Raw genomic sequence first — 24744 nt, 5'->3', positions numbered from 1 at the left:
AACCTGCGCCCAAGCCAGACAAGTAATGTGCCCAGACCCAGAGACGGAGAAGCGAAAGGTACGGGAAACACGGGAAGAAATTGAGAAAGAGATACGAGAAAGGGTGAAGGCGAAGGGTATGACGGGTACTTCAAGCTGACTGGAGGTAGAGGAGGCTATACTAAATCAAATTTTAAAACTGGAGGTGCCTTTGAAGGTACACAACCTCCTCCAGATGATGCCTCAAGTATGAACGACGTTGCTGAATAATCTCTCCCAACCACGCACCAATACCAACCACTGCACAGATGTTTTTGGGGGGTCTGCAATAGACCCCATGCTACTGGCAGTTAACACTGGAAGGAACCCGACCATTGTGGAGATGGGTATCCTTGGCACCATTCTAATCGATACCATCGTTGATGGTGGATCAGGAGTGAATGTTCTTCCAGAAGAAACCTGGAGGAAGCTTGGGAAGTCAACGCTGTGGCCATCTACATTTAATCTGTTGGGAGCAGATCAACATGGAATCAAACCCATTGGGACATTGATGGGCCAACAAGTTACCATCGGAACTCAACCCTTCATACTGGATTTCGTGGTAATCCCACTTAAGAAAAAAGGGTATGATGCGATCTTAGGGAGAGGGTGGCTGGTGGCAGCCAAGGCCACCCACAAATGGAAGAAGAACACTCTGTCTATGGAGAATGGAGGAAGGAAGTTTATCATAGACCTCGGGACACAGTTGGTTAGTGAGGAACTGGCATCATCTTCAGAATCGGAGGGTGAAGGAGACCTGAGGAATGAAGGACAGGGCTGCAAGAAGCCCAACGACGAAGGGATTCTCAAACTAGGAGAGTGCTCCGAGGATGAGACAGGGTCATTGAACGGGCTCTTCCACTGGCAGATGGAGGATTATGAAATGTTCCAGAGCTACAGGCTCGAAGTAGAGGAACTAGAGCAAGTAACAGAGGGGGTGTACCTACCGGAATACGAAGATTATTGGAAGGGAGACGCCCCAAACCTCAATGACGTAGATAATCCCAAGATCATTCGTGTCGGCAATGATTGGAACCCTGTGTGGAAGGCCGCAGCCTTCAAAATCTTTATTCTTCTTCTTATGTATGGGAAGGAGACCGTGGTTCCTGTAGAATTTATGGTTCCAGGTCTTCGGATGGCCATTGAAAATAGACTTGCCATCAATGGGTCCAAATTGAAACCCTACCACGAGAAGCGTGCAGGGGACCCGAGAGTTCGGAGGGGGACTCGGGAGGCACGGGACCAAAGTGGGAGACTCTCGGGCGAGGCAAACCGAGAAGGATGAAGGGTGATCCGAGAGGCATGGGACCCGAGCCGACGACTCGACAATTAGATTAGGAAAAAAAAAAAATTGAGAAAAAAAGTGGTGGTGGAACCACCGTGCGGTGGAATCACTGTGCGGTGGGGCACCATACCGTACGGTGGACCATCGTCGACTGAGGTCACCGGCCTCGGAGGGTGTTCACCTACTGTATGACCACTACCGTACACCCGCACGGCCAAACAGTATCCACCATACGACACCAAGCTTCGGGTGACCCCAGTCGCGGTACGACAGACCACTCTATCGTACGACAGATAACCTCTGTACGGGCTCGGGACATTACAATCCGTAGGCCTGAAGGAGCACGGCGACAGCAGCGACGGTTTAAAAGAGGGTGAAAGGAAAAATACCACGGTAGGGATAAACGGTGGTGATGGGTGGTAAAAGAAAAAAAACGACGACCAGATTGAAAAATCATTCGATGACGTCTGGAGCCAGGATGCTAAAAATATTAGAGTGGAGAAGAAGGGTTTTGGCATCTTAAAATATCACAGAAATGATGTGCGCCATGGACTTTCGTATGGTTCTGCCCCTCGACCCCGCTGGGGCGTTGCCCCTCGACCCCGCTGGGGCGTTGCCCCAGACCCCCATTTTATTTTTGAGCTACAATACACTTTTTGAGTTGGGCGAAGGCATTAGAGAAGTCACGGTAAGTGTTGGGTTGTTCCGTACTGTGAGAAAGAAGCCTGAAGCTAAGCATTGGTGGGGAAGCCATAAGCCGTAGAGGGAGACAGATTTGGAGGTTGCGAACAAACAGAGTTTGAAGGAAAGGCATTGTAGGCACGTGAAGTCATACAGCACCAGGGAGTTATTCAGTTCAGTTATCAACCTTTGGGGAGTGTGATGGAGGATTTGAGGCGTCTCCTAGCCTTTGTGCCAGAGGGTTGTGGCCACTTCTCGGCATGAATGGTACGCTTTGAGGAACTCGGAATATGTCTCGGCTGGACGAGAGGCTGCCTTGGTGGATGCACAGAGGGCTCGAGAGGAGCTGACCACCAAGTTGGAGGCAGGAGTAGCTTGAGACTTAGCTCAGCGTACCCAAGAGTTGGATGCCGAGAGGGCAGCGCGGGTGGCTATCGAGGACAAATTGGCTAGGGAGACAGTATCATTTGAGTAGCTGTTGGTGGAGGCTGAGACTGAAAAGCGTGTTTTGCAGACAAGTTTGGTTTAGGCACAAGAGGACTGTGATGTCAAAGGAAGCATTAATGGTGAAATCCGCATTTGAGCATCGAATGGTAGCAGAAAAGTGTTTTCAGGCAAGGATGCAATAGGGATATGAGTTCCACACTCCACTAGCGTTAGCAGTTCTTGCAGTTGTCTACCTTGGTTTTGTTTAATGTCATCTCTATTTTGTATTAAGTCGTCTGGAGACTTCTTTTCTTGGGGGGAATGATGTTGCCGGGAATAATCATTATGTTATGTTCTCATATTATGTTTATGTTGTCGTTGGTAATAATGAGTTACGATGGTCAGTTAGTTAGTCGTCCCGAAGGGCAATTGGACACGGCGGTTGGTCGCACCCCTTCGGGTATTATATATTGTGTACCTTTCCTTCGAAGTGGCATCATGATAGTCGTATCTGGGTTTAATGTTATAAGCACTTGATGTACATGGACTGTTGAATTAATACAGAGACTGGTTATTTAATATATTTCCATTATGTTCTGTGCATTTATTTCTGCATTTAATCGTTTACCCGTATGTGGCAAACGACGTCTAGCCATCCCCGGGACGGCTGGGACGTCCCCAATCCATCCCCAGGACGTACGGACGTCCCCCACAGCTAGGGAAGCCGTCCCCCCATTTCGGGGACGTCCCCTCAAAATTCTGACAATTTGGGGATGCGGAGAGGGGGGGGGGACGTCCCCTGGCCATCCCCAAGTCCCCGAAACGTCCCCGAGACTGGGACGGGGGTTTTCAAGTAGGGGACGCATCCTCGGGTTTCGTAGAATTTTAATAGAAGGTCATGTACCTTCCAAAGGTACCCAAGCAAAATCTCTTCTAGGCCTTCGTGGGGGTCAAAATAATGATATCTTTATATGAAAGAATTAGAATCTAAGGCCTAAATGATGAAAAGAAAGGCAATAAGTGAATTTAGCTAGTAAAGAAGCTAATTCGCTCATGTACCTCTCAAAGGGTCTAGAGCGAAATTCCTTGGGAGAGGGTTTAGCTAATGAAATTGTGTTGAAGGTCTTCTTAAAGGTGATTCTAGTGTTCAAACAATCCTAAGAACTATGAATTTGAGAGTGCTTTCATTTGAAAAGTGAGAAAACTTGAAACAACTCCTAATTCGCTCATGTACCTTCCAAAGGGCCCAGAGCGAAATTGATCCTAGTGCCTTCTTGTTGATGGTTTGAAGTGAGAAATACCATGTTAGGATGAATATATCATATGTGCTTGACACCATCTTTTGTTTGTTTTGTAGATCAACAAAATCTGGTTGGAGGAAGATCAGGCCAGGACAACGAGGACCTCTTCAAGTTTCATCATCATCAAGGACACTTCAAATGTGTGGAAGAGGACTCAGAGTGCTTCTAAGTTGAAAGACTTAAAGTTTTCAAGCAATAGAGCAAGCTATCCTCAAGGTCCTCATTCTACCACATTAAGAGATCACAAAATGTCAAAGGAGGGATCATACAAACATTTCAAGGCGATATGAGCTACCAGAGAAAGGGTGACTTGACCATGACTTCCTATCACCATTATGCAAAATCAAGAAGAAGTCTCATCAAACACAGGAGGACCAAGGAAAGGTACATCGTTCCTCAAGCACATCAAGGACGAAGGAGGGTCAACCAAAAGTCATCACAGAGCAAGCACCGTACAAGGTGGCATCCCAGTCACTATTCCTCCAATTAGAAGGCTCCACATCAACATCTCCAGATTCAGTGAACCACACTTATACATGAAGGCACAAACTCCGACGTACCTACCCCCGTTTCCTATTGGTTCTCACACATTGAATGTATTTTTCTCATTGGCTAAAGGAGTTTGTTATAACAAACCCTAATTAGGGTTTTCATCCTGAAATCCTAGCCATTCATTCTAAATCAATGTGAGCCATTGAATTGTAAAGAGTTCTCCATATAAAGCTTTGGCTCTTCATTTGTAAAGGGTAATAGTTAGTTAATAGTGAGAGAATAGTTAATAGTCAAGAGTTAGTAGCTAGAATAGTAGAATAGTAATTAGAATAGAGTAGGAGGAGAAGGCAAGAGATTGTTGCCCAAAATTGTAAACAAACCTTATTTTTCATTGAAGTCAAGGTGAAATGTGTTGTTTCTTGCAATATGCTTGTTTTCTTGTTGGATCTTTAAATTTGATGGTAGATAATTAGATTGAATGGAGAAAATTGTTGAATGCACTCATGTGGAATCCACCTAGTCCATACCGCTAGCCTCTTGCTGATTGTAAGTGCGCCCTGCATGGTCAACTGGCATTGAATGAGCTTAACTTCAAATTTTTATGTGTCTATCGTTCATGCATTAACTTGAATGGTGATCAGTGTTTGACGGTGATGATTTGAACATCTTCAGAACTACCCTAGAAGATTGCACTGAGTTGGTGTCGAATTGTTCAGTTTGATGATGAGACCTAGCCTAGTAGGACTCCACCTAGTCTTTCATCTATATTCTTACATTCTAGGTCCTAGAATAGCTTCTCTAAACCCTATGCTTTTGATATTTCTTTATTTCCCAGTGAGTAGTTAGGACTCAAGTTCCAGCAGATTAAACGCTCAAGCATTCGAATGTAAGTCCCCTTGTGATTCCAGCATAATCACATCATACCAACAAAGCTTATCCACACGTAGATACCCTACATACAAGAACCTTGGAGTTGCCTCGATTGATCCTTAGGCAAAATCTTCAACATTCGAGGAAACTTTGTTCAAGAGAGGATAAGATACCTTGGTATTTTATTTTGTGTTCGCATGTGCATGAAAAACACATCAACACACTCCAATCGTGCGAACTAAATTCACTATCAAGAATGCTACCACTTCACAATAAAAGCTTGCAGAATAAGCGTCCTTTCCATCTAGTTTAATGTGAAGTGTTAGAAGAAGAGATGTGCAAGACAGATTTGTTTAGGTTGGGAATGATGAAATCTTCCTCCAAAATCATTCCTAGATAAACTGGCAGTAGAAATTGTCACCATCTTAGCTCTACTAACCTAGGTACTTAAAGGCAATCATTGAGAGGCTCCCAATGAGGTGCATGTTTAACAATAACCGGGCTCGAATCAAAGCTTATTAAAGTTCATGGACTTTTATTATTATATTAATACGTTTATCTTAAGTAGAGTGTGCGAGTATAGCTAACCAAAGGCAATAAACTTCATATCTTATCGAGCTGCTCAAAGATAATCATTAAAATGACAGCACTGGCTTAATGATATCACGAAGTCATAGGCAAATGACTAATAAAACTAGGAAGAAAGGGAGGACAAATACTTATGTATATAATTATTTTATGTGCAAGTGAAGATATATACATATATATATATAAATAAATTTAATAAACATAGATGGATGTAAATACGTATATCCATGTATATTTGTATGTATGTATGTATATATATATATATATATATATATTTATATAAATCAATACACATACACACACACACAATCTATACATACAGACATACATATACAAACAAACACACACACGCAGATATATATATATATATAAGCATATAAAAGCAAGTATAAATATTAACCTCTGTTCTACCTCAAGTTATTATTTAATGGTGGAACCAAGAGAGAAGTATATCTTGATAGACACAAAGTGAGAAGCAACAAGCCAAAATTTAAGGAAGGGAAAGCTAAAACTATGAATTGATGTCTATACATGTATATATAAGAGTAGACATATGTGAATCCATTAACTCATAGACCTTTGAATGAAAAGACATGAGGAACAAGGCGATGAGGGAGAAAAGAAATCTAACGATGCTACAAACACGAATAAACTGGCCTCTAGGACATAATGCTTGAACCACTAAAGAAGAACCCCGCAATCTAGTAGGCAGATTAATTATCACCTACTCTTTCCTCCCAAATATCGTCAGCTCCTTGGTTAGCCATTCCCTATAGATGTGGTTAATTGTGGAGTACTTAAATTGCTTTAAAAGCTCTGATGCTCTCAAAACCAAGTTGTTCAATCTCTAGTTCGGGGTCTTGCTTGATCTTAGAGCATTGATTGTTATTGCAGAGTCCCCTTAAATTTCTAACTTCTTGATACCTAAGTCTTTACAGAGTAAGAGACCTTCGTTAAGTGACTCTAATTCTACCTCATTATTAGAGGAGATCCCTATAGGTTTTGAGAATCTTGCTACAACCGATCCATCCCACAAATGTATCACACCCCCTATCCATGCAATACCTGGGTTGCCTCTCGAGGCCCCATCAAAGTTGAGTTTAAACCACGCTTTGGCTGGAGGAGACAACCTGCAAATTTTCCTAAGATTAGCAGTTTTGTTCCCACCTAAACCATAAAAGGGGGGGATGATGAGACTTGGCCAATTTTTCCTAATTTTCTCATCCCTTGGAGTGAATGAAAAATTATTGGAGTTCCCACTATTTAATTTGCAGTTAGCGACTTCAATTATAGAAGCCTCAACTTTGTTCCAAAGTTGCTCAGATGGCATAGACATATCCTTAAAGATTCTCCTATTCCTCTCCTTCCATATTTCCCATAAGAGGATCGATGGGGAAATAATCCATAATAAACCATAAAGACTCAATCTAAGATAGGTTGGCCATCCTAACAAGAGTTCTATTAGAAGGTTGGGGAGAGCTGTGAGCCAATTTAGTTTGTTGATCAACCTCATCCAACATGCATTAGTGAAATTGCAATAGAGTAATAGATGATCAACCGATTCTTCTGCACTGAGGCATAGGGGACACCTGCTAGGACCACCGTAGCCTAACTTCTTAAACCAATCCATAGTCAAAATTCTCTTTTGCATTGCTGCCCATAAGAAAAGCCCTGCTTTTGGAAGGCATAGTTTGTCCTAGCATAGGGAGATAGGTAACTCTTTTTTGTTGGGGTAGAGTCTATTACAAAAGAAATTATACCCATCCTTGACCTTGTATTCTCCTGAAGGGGACTTGGACCAAATGAGGGCATCGGATTCTTTACTGAGCGTGATCTTTCTTTTGTCTAAAATTTCCTTAAGTTTATTAATTTCTTCTTTTTGTAATCCCAATTCAGCTAAAGATTTCCACCTCCAGCCTAGCGCAGGGTCCTCAGGATGACTAACAATGTAGTCAGCCACAAATCTACCAACCTTTGTCTCCAATTTACCTTTTAAAATCTGATCATTCAAAACCTTATGTGTTGGTGGATAACCACCCCACAAATCTTCCCAAAATAAGGCCTGGTCACCTTTCCCAACATTCCATGAAAGTTCTAGGGTAAAAACTTCCTTGCAGCTGACTAGGAAATTCCAAATTCTCGAACCTTTAGGTGGGTTCAGAATTTTGAAGATGCAAGTAGGATCCTTAGGGTCTAGATATTTGCTTGACAAAATTCTCACCCATTTCATATGGGGTTCCTTATACATTTTCCAAATTAATTTGGCCCCTAACACCTTATTTTGGAAAGCTTGATTTCTGAGCCCTAATCCCCCTTTCTCCTCAGGTTGAAATATCTTATCCCATGCTATTAGCACAAATTTCTTCCTATCTACAAATCCCTGCCAAAAAAAGGTTCCGAGTTTTTGATCTAGCTCTTTTTTTAACACGCACCGGCAAAGGAAAACAAGTCATCTGATATTGGGGAAGGGCTTAGAGAATAGATTGTAATATGATAACTCTGCGGTTGACAACCATTTACCTTTCCAATTTTGGAGTTTTTGATCTAGCTTGGATAAGATGTGTCCCCAAAGATTAGAAGATCTTTGCCCCTTATTCATTGGGAGACCTAAATATTTGCAAGGTAAAGACCCTAGCTGAAATCCAAACACTTTGGCAATGGCTTTCTTTGTTCTAGCATCTGTGTTGAAAAAGAGCAGATTTGATTTCTCCTTGTTGACCACTTGCCCGGATGCTCTAGAGAACCGATCTAGAATGAGCTTGAAGTTCCTGGCTTCTACCGGGCTACTTTCCCCAAACAGTAGGGTATCATCAACGAATTGCTAATGGGTTACAATGGGAAGATTGTTGGTGACTTTTATCCCCGAGATGTTACCCAACTCTTGAGCTTTTTGAATGGTCCTTCCCAAGGCCTCTGCCCTGATGATAAAGAGGAAGGGGGATAAAGGATCCCCTTGTCTCAGACCCCACGAAATTTCAAAGAAGCCTTCAAGAGCTCCATTAACTAAAATTGAGACCTTGGGACTTAAGATACACTCAAAAATTAAATTGATCCATGCTCTACTAAAACCAAAAGCCTCTAAGCATTTACATAGGAATCTCCGATTTACCATGTCATATGCTTACCTAATATCTAATTTCATAAGCATAAAGGCCTTGTGATTGTGTTGGATAGAATGGATAGCGTCCTGAGCAATGTTGACTCCATCAAAAATGGATCTGCTCAGAACAAAACCAGTTTGCTCCTCCGATATGATATTTGATAGCAAAGGTTTAAGTTGGTTGGCTAGTGCCTTTGAGAAAACCTTATATATAGTATTGCAGAGTGATATGGGTCTAAGATCACTCATGTTGTCCACATTCTCCTTTTTGGGAATAAGAGCTAAGGAGGTGTTATTTATTTCTTTAAGGAATCTTCCTGAGCATCTTGCCCCCTCTAGGGCTTCTACCAACTCATCACCTATGAAGTGCCAACAAGCCTGAAAGAAGCATGCAGGAAATCCATTTGGGTCAGGGGCCTTATCCGGATGGAGCTAAAATAAGGCCTCCTCTATTTCCTGTTTGGTGAGTTTCTGGTTTAAAAGGTTGTTTTGGTTGTCATTAATAAATTTGGGGATGTTGTTAAGCAAGCTGGATTGAGTTGTTAGATCAAATCATCTCTTTACTAAGTAGTTTTTGAAAGAAGGATACCGCTTCTGCTGCAATATCCCCTGGCTCATTTAAGATAACCCCGGATTCGCCTCTAATCTGGGTGATTTTGTTAATTGTATTTCTGAACTTTGCAGAAGCATGAAATTTTTTGTATTTTGATCTTCAGAAATCCAAGTTGCTCTGGATTTCTGCCTCCAGAAGATTTCCTCCTTAGTCAAGATATCTTCATATTTTCGAAGTAACTCCTTTTCTTTTAAGAAGCTATCTTGATCCATTCCTTCTCTAATGATTTTATCATTCAGAATGGCCAAGTCAGATTCTATATCCTTCTTAGAGGAAAAGATATCGCCAAACATGTCCTTGTTCCAATGAAGAAGTTTCCTTTTAATGTATTTAATTTTGGTTACAAAACAATAGAGTTTTGATCCCAAAACATCCACCTCTTTCCACCATTTTTCTACATTCTCCAAGAAGGATTCATTTTTCATCCATATTTTTTCAAATTTGAAAGGGCATCTCTTAGGTTTTAAGTCCTCCTCAGTGGTTAATTGCACCGGGAAATGATCCGAGCCTGAAATAGGGAGGATGGAAGCCTTAAGAAGATAAGGAAATTCCAGGATATTACCTTTGAAGAGGAATCTATCTAACCTCTCTGCAATATTGCTGAACCCCTTCCTTCTATTATTCGAGGTGAAGGTGCCATTATCAGTATTGATGTCTATCATATTGTGATAATTGATCCAATTCCTAAAATCTATCAAAGCTTGGGGTTTTGTTCTTAGTCCCCCCATTTTTTTTGAAAGGTCAGCTATGGCATTGAAGTCCCCCCTAAAATACAATTCCACTCCGAGTGTGATGCTAACAGTTGACCTATTTCATTCCATACTATTATCTTCTCATGTGTAGGTATAGGGCCATAGATATTGAAGAGGGTGAAGTTCAGATTACAACTAAGATGTTTGACGAGGAAGCACATCCAGGACTTATTGCTTGTGATATTATTAATTAAAATCCTTCTTGGATCCCAAATAATACCCAAACTTCTAGAGGCTCCCTCCGCAGGAATCACTTCCCAATCTAGATAGCCTAACCTTCTCCAGAAATTTTCAATCTCAGTTTGATTTAGCTTGGTCTCCTGAACTAGAGTTAATTCTCCTTTTGAGGCAAGGGTGCAACGCTTTAGAATGCATTGCTTGTTAGTGGTGTTCAAGCCCCTAACATTCCACATAATGATCTTCATGGTTGAGTGGGAAGGTACTTCCCCTTCCCTACATTCAGAATTGAGGTTGTTTTGGCCTGTCCTACTGCTTCTCCATCAATATTTCTAAGTTCGATTATAGATTTCCTTCCTCTCTTTTTTCAAGGACGAACCACAATCTGATTTAGTCTTGCCTCTTAAACAATTACCTAACCCCAACTTACTTCCTCCTATGGTCCCTTTCATCACCATCTAATGGTTGATCTCCTTCCCGATCTCCCTCTCCAACAACCTCTTCCAAAACCGTGAATTGTTCAAAGAGGCAATCCATCCCTAAACCAATATCCTCAATCTCATCCAGATCTAGGTAGTTAGCTTCATTCTATTCTAGGGCTATTTGTTGATCCAATAACTCCAGTTGCTCCTGCCCATCTGCTTTGAATTCCTCAGCTCCTAACAACATTTTTTGCAATTCTAATATGTTGTGAGAGACCAATTGCCTCTCATCCCTGTTCTTATGGGAGCTAATGCTACAGGCCCCCAAAGTGCTATTTGCATGGCATAAATTCTCATCTACTGTGGGAAATGTCGCAACTGGCGATGAAATGGGAATGTCATTCGGGCACATTGATGAATTCTTACTTTTCTGGGGGCACATTGATTCCTTACTCTTCAGGTGAGACTTGCTACGACTTCAATTTGCCCTATCTGCCTTTGAAGTAGCCCTAGAAGACGACTGATGTCCATCGGGTTTCAAATTTGAGACCCCTTTTGCCAAATTCGATTTTTCCTTACTAGTTGAGTTGGAGGCAGAGTTGTTTCTATCAAGGATTTTCTCACTGCTATGGGGGTTTCGAAGGAAGATATTAGAGGTGTTAATTTCGCCCTCATAAAGTGAGGGAGATATACACCAATTGCCCTTCTCAATTATTTAACTCAATAGGGTTCAAATTTGGGGTTTTTGAATCAAATTGTATAAGGAGTCTTATATCTTTTGCCAAATCCTTATACAAACCTTCTACTCCCAAAAAAACTCCTGACTGCAATCCTATGAAAACTATGATTCCAGGGCAATGGAATTCTACCAGCTGTAGCGTCCTAAAATTGCGACACTTACAATTTCGACTGCATTTGGGTCTTCACGATGGCGGCGCAACATTGAACCTGAATGGAGACCCCGAAACCTGTTTACGACATCAAAAACTGCATCTTTTCTGCACCTTGGCCTGATTCTTCTTGCACCCTGCTGTCCCAAGAGGTGGGACCATGGCGCCCAGCGCCCTAGTCCCTGGCCCTATTTTGGGCCCGGTCTCTTGTTGGGCATCGGGTCTTCAAGTTTGCAATTTGAAAAATAATGCTTCTAGGTCGGCCTAAGGTCGGAAAAATCAGTCTCCTAACCCTAATTGACAAGTATATAAACTACATTTCCCCTTCCATTTGAAAAAGGAGGAAAAACATATGCGTACAAGAGGCGGAAGCGATAGGCAAACATTCAAACATTCAAGCATTCAAGCATTCCTTCAAGCAATTGAGCATTCTAGGTCTCCATTCAAGGCTAGGTGTTGCATTCAAGACAAGGATTCAACCATTGAAGAGGAGATCACCTACAACATACAACCTACAACATACAACATCATTACACCTTCGCATGTAAGAATACAAACATTCTTACAACAAGGTATCAGTACTTGATTACATTACAAATATTTACATTTACAGCATTCTCATTTTTTGATTAATTCCAAAACCGGGGTTTGACCTGAAGGCAAACCCCTAATCCCTAACCCCCCAATCGTCCTCTCTTTTCTGTGTGTAGGTTGCAGGTACGCGGCTGTAATTGAAGATCTGGAATCCTTGTGCAGAGACGAACAGATCCCCCTTCGTTTCGCGGATTTTTCGGAGGACCGTGTGCACTCCGGGCGCCATCGTCCCGTCAACTCACTCAAATTTGCAGGACAGCATCGTCTCGACATTTTACTGCTAATTTCAGGTCCGCAGCTTCATCCTGTGTCTCTATCTCCGTCTACGAGCGAATCTTTCTTACTTTTACATACATTCCTAGTTCAATCCTTCTATCTACATTCTTTACAAAAGAGGGTATCCTTGCTGTCTCAACCCTTGAAACTCATTTAGAATTCAATCTTGCATTGTGTGGGATTGGATCTTGTGAGTTTCAACCCCTCTTTTGAATGTAAAGTCTCTCCTAAGTGAAAACCGTCAATCCTAGTGACCTCCTTTCTCTCTCCTTGGAGTGGGGGGAACACCTAGGGTTCGATTTTCCGCTTTACACCAGCAAAGGACCTATATTTATCCATTTCACAACTTTCTTAGGTTGGAAAGTTTTGGGATTAAAATTCGGTATCCAATTGAAACATTGAAAGACAAATCCTTTATCAATTTTACTTCACACTCCAAAATTTCCTTTTTGATATTCGAATTAGCACAGGTAATGAGAAAACAGTTAAATCCTAGGTTAGTAATACTTACCTGGTTGGAGAATTCCTCCTTCCACCGTTCTTTCATTTCATCAAAGGTTTGATGTTGCCCGTTCTAGCAAACAATAATACCCTTATTGTAAAAGAAATCCCAATAATCTTGCAGGAGGTTCGAATGTAATTTTATGACCTTATCCTATTGTTGTTCAAATATTACAGCTTGGCCAGAATTGGCTAACACTGGAGGTGAAGCTATTTTATCTTCCCTATTTGACTGGTTAGGGAGGAAATTCTTGTGAGGGTTAGAGAAAACCCTAGGGCTACGACGGGTACCTTTGCGGTAGCCTTTGCGCTTGCAAGTGAGTTTTAGGTCGTGGTGGCAGAAAGCCATATTGCATTGAATTTAACCATCTACCATTCAGGATCTTTCTGTAATCACGGACTTTCCTCACAGAGCAATCGACAATGCCAGATGAGTTGGGGAGAGATGACGGGAAACACGCATATTTGGTGCCGCTCAGAAGAGGGCCACTCTTATTATCTAAAATTGCAGCATTGGCACCCGAAAAGAGCTTCTGAGGATTCCAGCGCCTCTTTGCTTTCTTCCTCAGAACCACCCGCCGCTCTTCTTCCTCATCGCTCTGTGTGGGAGCAGTTTTGATTGCAAGAAATTTTGAAATGCGCATTTTTCGCAGTTTTAGAGTTCAAGAGCTATAGGCTTGTTACTTAAGTAACTGACTGGAGAGTGTTTTTTTGATGTCAGCTCAATGCCTCCTTTGAGTTTAAGCAACTTTGACTTTTTATTTGTTTGTAGTTCTAGACATAGTATACATGCTTACCAAGTACTTGGTTAGTACTCAAGGATACTTTGCCTAGGCGAGTACTCTTGAAGTTAATTTGCATTTTTAGGAAGCCAAGTACTCATCGATTCATAGTGCTAAAACTCAGTGAATTTGTACCAAAAACTCACCAATCTGTAACAATTGCAAAAATGTGTGGGATAGAAAAATGTGGAAAAAATGTAATTTCCACACTCAAAAAGCATGGTTTTCTTTTAAAAATTATGAAAATGGTACGCACCATGAAGATTTGTGTGGTCTTGAAATCCCTCATTTGGGCTTTTTGTTAGGGGCTTCAGCCCTTGATCCTGCCCTATATTGTGCTAGGGGTGTTGCCCATGAACCTCACTAGGGGTGTTGTCTTGCGATCCCATGACCCCACAAGTGGTGCTACCTTTAAATCCCCACAAAACTCATTTAATACATTGTGTAATTGTACTTTGTATAATTTTTTTTTAAAATTTAATATTTTTTAAGATGTCAAGTTTTGTCTAGTCAGAAAATTATTGGTTTGTTGAGTCCAAGTCAAGTCGGAGAATGCAAATTATGGTGCCAAGAATTGCTTGTATGCTGTCATGAATGACACGTTCCGGAATCTTAGGATTCTTGGGTTTTGGCCCGTTCTAGTATCATAAATATTTTATTTATAAACCTTGTCAAAGTTAGATTTGATCCAGCCTTTAGGTGGAGTCCATTTGGGGTAGGGGTGATGGTGAAATAAGTTTTTTAACTTTATTTGTAGTGATACTATAGTCCCCTTCCACAAGTTTTGGCCAGGTCTCTCATGTGAGGGGATGAATAGTTTTCTTTTTTCCTATCAAAGCATATGTAATAACCATTCTCAATTTTTTTTGGCAATTTCCCATAGTTTTCCTAAATAGGTATTTCATCAAACAATTTGCATGTAGTCTTATTTTGACACAATACCACTCTAGTTATAACATAAAATAATTCTTCATTTCTCAACTGCTGATTTGATACAAATTGTTATGCTTTAAATTTAAACACAACAATAATAAATCATATTTCTTTATTTTTAATTTTTTAATATTCCAAATGGCTAACTTGATCTGCTTTAGGTGCTTGCGAATCTATTGTTGACCAGTCAAACATTCGTTTTCAATATTTCTTACAGCTGTATGGTTCCTCAAAGCCTTCTTGATATGTTAAATATTCATATAATATTATCTTATTTCTATAATGGTCATCTTAGTTGTCTTAGTTGTCGTCTTCTTCAATTATCTGATTATTTCTTTTTAGAAACGTTGTCTTGTAATCTCTATTTAATAAGCCTTCGTTTCCTCTGTTTAATATCGATTATTTGAGCAATTAATTTTTCATGGTATTAGAGCGGGAACCGGTTTAGGTCTGACTCCTTCACAGGGGGCCTAGGATTTTGGGAGGGTTTTTGGAGAGGTAGCAAAATTGAGGGTTTTATAACACGTGATTTTTTTTTAGAGCAGAATCGAGTTTTTTTGAAAAATTGAGGGCATCTTTTGTGTTTTTGCGGGTTAGTATCGCTAGTTCGCGTGGGTTCTGAAGTACCGCATTTTTTTTTTGTATTTCTGCAAACTCTCTTTGCTCATGACCTGTTTTTAAGATCGACTCTATGTTCAAGCGTGAGGCTTCTGTTCCATGATTTTTTGATAGTGTTTTCCGTGTGATTTTTTATAGTTTTTTTTCTGCAGCAAGTTGCTGCGGGTCGGGATTTTTTGTTAATTTCTATGATTGCATCGTGTTTCTTTTATCTGCTACAGGTCTCAAATTTGTCGTGGAATTTTTATTTGCGCCCATGTTTTGATCTTCTGTGCATGATTTATGTTATTCTTTTGCTTGATTTTCATGATTTTCTATTGTTTTGGTTTATGAGTGAAGAGTTCTTTTTTGCACCATTTGCTTGCAACCAGGTTCTATGCTTTGCCAACTAGGGTTCTTGTTTTAGGGTTTTTACCATTTTTTTTTCCACAAAATATGATATGAGCTTTTTGGAAAATCCAAAATTTTCCTGATTAAATCCCCTTCTTTTTGGAAAAATCATAATCTTTTGGTTTGCCATTTTTTTCCCAAAAGATTGTTTCTGCTATGATTAATATAATTTGTAGAGTGATATAGAATACAAATGATATTATTTCATTCCTACATAGATTAATATGCGTAAGAAAGGATATGTGAATAGCTAGAATTACAACATGAAGATAGAAAAGGAAAAGTGTGTAACTTAAGAAATGTATCCCATATGAGATAGGTGAGGTTAATTACATTGTAGAAATTAAATTAATGTAAATAGAGAATGAGGAATTGTTGACGTGTATTTTGTACACCATCATACACAGAATAAAATACCTATAGGCATCTTATCCTCTCTTGAATAAAGCCTCTGATTGTTGAAGATATCGCAAAAAAGGATCAATCAGGATGACTCCAAGGTTCCTTTTGGTAGGGTCTCTACATGTGGATAAGCTCGCCGTGGTATGATGTGATTTGCTGGAATCACAAGGGGACTTACATTTGGTGATTGAACTTCCGATCTGCTTTGCTGGGACACGGGCTCTTACTAGCTTAGATTTGAAAAAAAATGGGAAAAGGATGAGGGCGAAGAGAGGATCTAATCCTAATACTAAGAATGTAGGAGCAATGATTGATTTTTGATAAAACTCTAACTAGGTCTTGTTTTGACATCAATGGAACATCTACACAAGGCTAGTGTGATCTTCTAAGGGAAGCTTTATGATGTTCAAATCATCACCGCAGGCATAGACACCATCAAGTTGATGCATATCAATGAAGAAGCGACAAATTGAAATTGAGCTTAAGCTGAATGATTCCAGTTGACTACACAAGGCAAGTTTGCAATCAACAAACTGCTAGTAGTATGGATATACGAATTCCATCATCAATCAATCACATTTCCTCCATTCATCTAATTATCTATCATCTAGGATTGAAGACTCAACAAGAAACCATGCAAATTGCAAGAAACGACACACTTCACCATTACTTCAATGAAAATGGAGTTTGTTTACAATCAATGGCAACAATTTCTTGCCTTGTCCTCCTATTCTACTCTCTATCTACTAACTACTTTCAACTATTACCAACTCTCTCTCTAATTATTGCTAATTAGCCTTTACAAATGAAATGCCTGGGCTTATATAGTGCCCACAATACAATTTGATGGCTTAGATCAATTCAAGATCAATGGCCAAGATTCAACAATGAAAACCCTAATTAGGGTTTGTTACAACCATTACATAACATTTAATGCTTGACCAATGATAAAATTGTATTGCTTGGACACATGTCCTCTCTAGAAAAATCGACCAATGGATAGCCGGGGTAGGTACATCGGAGTTTGTGTCACCTTCCATGAGTTAAGTACATTGAATCTGGACATGCTAAGATGGACCTCACTGATTGGAGAAATGATGACTAGGATGCCACATCATTTGAGACTTGTAACTTGGTAGATATTCAACTTGATGTTGTTGAGAAGCTTGCTTTAATTAATTCATCTGGAACTATTTGCTTCTTCAACGAGCCCTTGTTCTAACTCCCTGTGTCCTTGATGTGCAGGATGATGATGTACCTTGCCTTGGAACGCTGGATTGAAAGAGGTCGCCCCTGTCCTGGCTTGATCGTCCCGGCGAAGACCGTCCTTGATCCGGCTTGATTTTCCTTGAAGAGATCTCCATTTGATGCCTACACAACATTTCAAAATTAGTAACATGATTTTGCAATACATAACATAAATTAGAGAGCAAATTTTAGGAAACTTAATCATAAGTCCTTTATTAATCATTTCCTAAAAACGACTGAGCTAAGGGAAAACAAATTTTCAAAATTCAAAATTAAGGCAATGATGATCAAAATTCGAAATTAAAACAAGAGATCTTGCCATACCTTACTTGAGAGCTTAACTCTAAAAATAAAGGAATTCGCCTAGGCAAAATTGATATTAGATGGCTTCAACGTGATCTCTTGTTCAAATTAGGAACTTCGCCACCTTTGATATGTCCTTGACGAGTTCGCACCAATAGAATTTTCAAGTTCGCACCCCTTTTGAATATAATTCGCACCTCTTTGTCTTCCTTAAATCGCACTTGAGATGATAAAATAACAATGTGAAAATAATGATCTTCACCACCCTCCTTTATAAGTGCTTACCTCTCATCATTATTTAGGCCGACTTTTGTAAAAATAAAGCAATTATAAACGATTTTTTAATAAATAAGAAAGGCCGACCTTCATAAAACAATAAAATACCAAGCGCTCTATAATAATTAATTAATTTGCCATCGTTTTTAATTAATAAACTTCGATTTTTTTTACAAGGCAAAAATTAATTAATATTTAAATGCAATATTTAAATGCTATTTTTAATTAAATTTTCAATCTTATCGAATTTTCTAGCATTTAAATAAATTCAAAAATGTGTTTGAGCGCCAAAATATTTTGAAGATGGAAAGATACGTACCTCATCGCCCTGGTCCCTTGGAGAGGGACAGGAGCGATCCATCAATTTTTACTTGAAATTCTCCGTCCTTGATATCAACTTCTCCTTTATTACCTTTCAAACAACGCTTTGAACCCTTTGCAAGTTTGTTTTGTCATGATCTCCGAAGGAAAATGAGTGCTTTGGCAAATATCGCCCTGGTCCCTTCCTGAGGGACAGGAGCGATCCTAGTGTCCTGGCTCAAATTTGCAAACTTTTGATCTTCGTTCTTCGTTCATTGCCTTCCAAAGGACGTCCTTGACCTTGCCTATCCTTGCCTTGTCTTGGTTTTGACGGGACATGAGTGTTTTGATGAAAATCGCTTTGGTCCTTGTCCAAAAGACAGGAGCGATATAGGCTCTTTATACAAATTGGTGATCGTTTGACGTTTGAAGCCTTTGGTATATCACGTTCGAAGGACGCCTTAGACCTTTTACCACCTTGCAAAACCTTGACTTGGCATGAATTTTACATGAATTGGCAAATATAATAGATATCGCTCTGGTCCCTTCCTGAGGGACAGGAGCGAACTTCAAGGTTTTGAGTTTGTCCTTGCTTCGACCAATTTGCCATCACTTTCATTGCGTAGAATGAAGTCCCTTTGAACACCTTGGATGCTTGAAACCTTTGAAATCTATGCCTTTATGGAAATATCGCTCTGGTCCCTTCCTAAGGGACAGGAGCGAATTAGGTGTCTTGATGCAAATCTTTCACTTTGGTGATCTTCGTAACTTTGTGCTTGATTGAGACACCTTAAAACATCTTTGCCACCTTGTACTTCGCCTTGAAGTGTCTTGAATTTGGAGGAAAAGGCAACATAACTAAGATATCGCCCTGGTCCCTTGGAGAGGGACAGGAGCGAATTTGTACTTGTAGTCTCGATCACACTTCGCCAGCTTCCAAATTTATCTTCAACGGTCTCGTAATGTCCCCTTTCATTCATCCATGCCTTGGAATTCATTGTAACTTGGCAAGAAATTTGTCTAAGACAAAAATCGCTCTGGTCCCTGCCTGAGGGACAGGAGCGAACTTGGGCATTTGGGTCCCTTGTTGACGTTTAATAATCTTCAATTTGTCTTCAATGGGTTCAATTCATCTCCTTTCTTACCTTCAAACATAAAACTTGCTTGATCTTTGCCCAGATCGTACCTTATGAAGAATTTCGCTCTGGTCCTTCAATGAGGGACAGGAGCGAATTTGACCCTCTAGGTAAAAACTTCATCATTTCATTGTTTTCGATCAAGTCTGGATGCTCTATCATGCTCATTTCGTCCTTCACCATGCCTTTGATGTCTCAATTCGTCCAAACACGGTCAGGAATGGCTCAAATAAGTATTTTCGCTCTGGTCCCTTGGTGAGGGACAGGAGCGCTTCACCTTGGTCCTCCTGGGAGGGACAGGAGCGAAATTCGCTCTGGATCCTCAGTGAAGGACAGGAGCGAAATTTGACTTTTGAACTCTCTATCAGGATAATTTTTATGGAATATAACATTTAAGTATAAGTTATACTTTAAGTTATATTCCATATATACTTTCAGGATGTTTGAGAGTGGTTTCAGACCTCCAGGAGTTATATTGCAAAATCTAGTTTTTTGAGGTTTTTCAGTTTCCAGACTTAGTCAAATTTCAGGATCAGGACATTCCAGACTTAACCAAATTTCAAGATCAGGACATTCAGACTTAGCCAAATTTGCTATCCTATTGATCTCCCCGACAGCACTCAAAATGCAAAGGCCAACTAACAAAACCCTAGAAGACCAAAAACAAACCCTAAAAAGCAAAAAAAAACAACATGGGTCCCCATTTGCAATGGGGCGATGTGTGAAAACGTCACAACAGGAATTAAAGTAAAACTATAAAAATAAAATGTGGGGGAAGAAATTAAAAAAGTGAAATCTTTTAAATCAAAAACATTGAGTATTAGGTCCAGTGAACATGTCCTATGGTAAATTGTGGAGGAGGTTAATAACAAAGAAAGTTGTAGAAAGGGGAAAAAAATCAAGGCTTCAAAAGGAGGTATGAAGATTACAAAAAAATTAGTGGCAAAGTATGAGGAGGAATGCTACTGAGTAAATTGTTAAAAGGATGAGAATAAAGTGAGTGGTGAGAAATAGAAAAACTGTGGTAAAATGGGTCAAAAGTAAGCACAGAATACAGAGATGAGACATGACAAAGACAAGGAGACAGAAAAGTCAAGTCCCGTAGAGTGAGAAAAAGGTGAAGAAAATCAATAAAAAAGAAATACAATGTAAGAAAATTTAACTGAAGTATTAGTGAAAGTCTGAAAACGATGATTATGAAGGATGGATAGAAGTGAAAAGCCCGGAATATAGGCAGAGAATCCTGGAAAAAGAGCAGAAATAGGTGGAAGAAAGATAGGGGTGAACCAGAATTGCCTTAAATCATAAAAGGAAGGAGAGAGAAGATTCAAAAGGAATCATTTTTAAATAAACAATATCTGAAATGAAATCTTATAAGCTCTTCTAAGAAGAATTTACAAGCATTTATATCCACCCTTAACTTTTTATTTGGCTCTTCCAAAAGTTTTTTAATCTGGGCATTCAGATAGTTTGTAATTCATATATCCTCTTTGTGATTGTGTGGATCTCATTTTGTCGTTGCTATTGAGATATTACAAGAAATACACACAAATAGCTTTAATTGCGAGGAACTGGTTTACGACTTAAATTGAATCTATCTAGCTCTTTATCTTATGTGTTTTTTTGGCATAGCAGTCCTAACAACATGGAATACCAGTAGATCTGCTTTCTTTTGAAAGAAGTATTCAGATTGATTGTGATTGTACTACTAATATATTAGATCTGTATTAGAGAGATTGAGTTGGTTTGATGGTGAAGGCATGTCTGCTTTGTTATGGAGGTCACAAGTCTGAATCTGGAGGGCCGCAGAGTTGTGCATCTCATATATAAGGTAAATGGGAAAACAATATCCTTATGCAGTGCTTGCATAAAGTGGTTCTTGTACTTTAAATTGGTGTCTCACTTGGCTATGACCTTAAAACTACCTTTACTTTTACCTTATATACAGTGTGTGTGTGTATATCAAAAACGGGAGAATGTCAATATTCATCTTTACAGCCTATTGCTAACCAAGTCATTTAGTACTTTGAAATACTCTAGTTATTGGTAGGATCATCTTCTTGAGTAAATGTCTTCCAGTTGAACCCATGTCATTTTTTTCCATCTCTGGAATGCAAAGTGGCACTCAAATTTGATAAGTTATGTTATCTTTATATGATTAAGTTTTTATTGCACTAAAACTATGTTCAACATTTCTACTATTTGCAATTGTGACTTGTATTGGTCTTTTAAACTGGTTGAGTGAGTAGTTTTCAGAGTGTTAGTCTGAAATTTTTTTCTGTCAAGAAAATGCAAAACAAATATGGAATGCACAAATTTAGATAAATTAAAATGAGCTGAAGGTAATCTATTGAGTATCTATCTTATCCTATTAACTTCTATGATGACATTCAAATGGATATAGTTTCTGTGCATTTATTTTAGATTTTCTGTTTAGTAATGGAAATATGTATTTCATTCAACAACTTTAGTCATGTTTATTCAGCCAAATGTGTTAAATGTACAGTTGGAAGCACCAGAGCTGAAATTTAGTGGTCCTGAGAAACTTGGAAGGAATGAATACTTTCAACATCTGCGAAATGCCAAGTTCTGTCTGGCACCACGAGGAGAGTCATCTTGGACTCTACGTTTTTTTGAGGCCTTCTTTGTGGTGTGTATTCACTTACCTTCACTGTAGATCTTCTTCCATATTTTAACTGGTGCATTTTGGGGCATATAAGAACCATTGGATTGTCTGTAATGTTTGAGCTTCTTTCTAGGGTGCTAGTGAGCTTTCCATTGAAACTTCCACTGCAAATATTTATTCATGTCTTGCATATAGGAGTGTGTACCTGTTATCGTGTCAGATCAAATAGAATTGCCTTTCCAAAATGTTCTAGATTACAGTCAATTTTCCATCAAGTGGCCTGCTACGCGTATAGGAGTGGAGCTTTTGGAATATCTAGAGTCCATACCAGGCAAGTGTTTTTCAAAATATTTTTTAGTTAACCTGTATTTAGTTCTCTCAGTAGGAACTATATTAATATGTTTGGATTCAATTTTTACCAGATGCTGAAATAGAGAGGATGATAGCGAGAGGTCGACAAGTGAGATGTTTGTGGGTATATAGCCCTGAAAGTGCAGGATGCTCAGCGATGACTGGGATCCTATGGGAACTACAACGGAAAGTGAGGCACTTTCATCATTCTGCAGAAACATTTTGGCTGCACAATAGCTCAGTTGTCAACAGGGACCTTGTTCCCTTCAACAAGTGGAGTCCTCCAGTGCCTCTTCCTTAGTTTGTTGTTTTGCCTCACAGTTGAAGGCATAATTCTAAAGGTGGCTTTGATAAAGATTTTGTCCTTACAAACATGTATTATATTTCATATCTCATTTATTTTAATTTTATTCTTAACAAATACCACGGTTTGTATTTGAAATTCTCCTGTGTTCTCTAGAATTAACTTCATATTTGTTAAACATTCATTTCTCTTGTCAAAGTAGTATGTGTTATTGGATTATAGTTTACTTTGATTGACATTTTCAATTTAAGTCCCATGCCTTCTATATGCAGACTTTTACATCATGTTCATTTTTTGCATCTTTATATAAAATATTTGATTTGCCTAAAATATATAGAATTAATAGTATATTGATTTTTAGTATTAGAGTATTGTAATGTTTCTTTAATGGTCATCTTAGTCTTCTTAGTCATCTTTATTTTATTTAGTTAGTTTCTATTTTCAGCTTCAGATTACGATTGTTTCATTTAGAAACATCATCTTGTATTTGTCTATTTAAGGAGACTTTGTCTCTATTGTTTAATAACATCGAACATCAAATATTTTAACATGGTATCAGAGCAGGCCAATGGGATTTCATAAAATTTGGCGAATTCGTAACCTATTCTTATTTGGATTATTTTTTCCAAAAACTTGTTTTTTCGATTTTTTTATAAATCGTTGGAGGTTTTGTTGAAATCTTTGGGGAATTTCGTGGGCTCTTTTAGAGCTATAATTCAAATTTTTTGTGGGTTCGTAGATCTGTGTTCATGGGCAATTTGGGTGCTCCATTTAAAGATTGTGAAGGTTTTCTTATGTTTTTTCATGCACATAGATTTTTGGTTTTTGTTCACGATTGTGGTGTTTCAGATCTACAACCCACATTTGTATTTTGCATCCTATGACCTAGGATTTCAGATCCTTTGTACCTACAATCTTGGGCTTCATGGACTCAAGGTCTTGTTTGATGTCTTCATCTCCCTGCAACAATGCGACTAGGGCACGCAATCTGCCTCTTTGTTTGGTCGCCTGGAGATGTTTTGATGGGTTTTAATAATTTTTTTCCCTTAAAAAATTTCTGATAGGTGTTCTTGTCTTAGGGTTTATACTGTTTTTTCCAAAAAAATGAGGCTTTGTAAACTTTAGTTTTTGGGTTTGGCGATTTTTTCCTCAAAACTTGTGGCTTCTTGTAGTCTGTTTTGGGGCGTCATGCTCATCTACAAAGGTTTGTCGACGATTTGTGTTGTCTAGAAGTTCTCCAAATTTTGGGAGGGTCAATGGCAGACTCATCTCAATGACAAGGTTCGTGGTAGGCTCATGTCACAGAACATTCTAAGAAGAAGGGTGCAGTCTTCTCTGTTTTTTGTTAGTTAGCACGATGACCATTAAGGGAGGGTATGTAATAGCTTGCCCTATTAGCTATATTTCATGTGTCCCACTTGCTAAAGGAATTTCAACAAACAGTTGATAGGCAGTCATTTAAAATTTGATTTTTTCCTTTCTTGTAATATGACTGAGGTGTAGTTGTTCCCTGGTGCGTTTTTTGGTTTTCTACTTGAAGCATTCATAAATTTCATAAAAATACATATTGCAGCAAATACACACTATTTTTTTCAATGTAGTGGCACGTCTTCTAGAACATTAATATAAAATTCTGCCTCCAAATGTCATAAACAAAACTCATGATTTTTTCAAACTTATTCAGAGACAACACAGTTCCAGATAAGCATTCAAGGTCCACTTACAATTTCAGTATTCAACTTTCCTAGCAACGTTGTAATGATCCCACCAACTTAGTCACAAAGAGTAGTATGCTGCAATTTGTGCCCACTTGCTTGCTGGTCCTGCGTAGCTGACTATATATCACGTCTACCACCTTGCTATCTAAACTCCACATCGATATTAGTGCAACCGATGTTAAACTTCCATACCACGACCAAACTTAATACATTGGTTACCCAGTTTGGCGGCAAACATTTGGTGACCCCCTAATCAATGCCATTAATGAATACTTTCAACTTCTCAGTCCGAGTTCCAAGGAGTCACGCAACTGAGTGTGACAGTTGCAAATTAAATGCTGGAAAAATGGAAGTAATGTTGGTTGGCTGAG

At 39.2% G+C, this 24744-nt stretch overlaps 1 protein-coding gene across 1 annotated transcript in view; it reads left to right on the top strand.

The window, feature by feature from the left end:
- LOC131057420 (probable glucuronosyltransferase Os03g0107900) overlaps positions 1-22853 on the top strand; it is a 107422-nt gene extending 84569 nt beyond the window's left edge. The window contains exons 6-8 of the mRNA XM_057991599.2: positions 21881-22024; positions 22196-22331; positions 22423-22853. Of these exons, the coding sequence (XP_057847582.2) occupies positions 21881-22024; positions 22196-22331; positions 22423-22652 (510 nt within the window). The 3' untranslated portion in view covers positions 22653-22853. The remainder of the gene's footprint in view (positions 1-21880; positions 22025-22195; positions 22332-22422) is intronic.
- The last annotated feature ends 1891 nt before the right edge of the window (positions 22854-24744 follow it).

The sequence above is a fragment of the Cryptomeria japonica genome, chromosome 5 (assembly GCF_030272615.1).
Source record: "Cryptomeria japonica chromosome 5, Sugi_1.0, whole genome shotgun sequence".
Taxonomy (NCBI): domain Eukaryota; kingdom Viridiplantae; phylum Streptophyta; class Pinopsida; order Cupressales; family Cupressaceae; genus Cryptomeria; species Cryptomeria japonica.
Note: the sequence above shows the minus strand (reverse complement) of the source record. Positions and strands in the feature narration are given on the sequence as shown.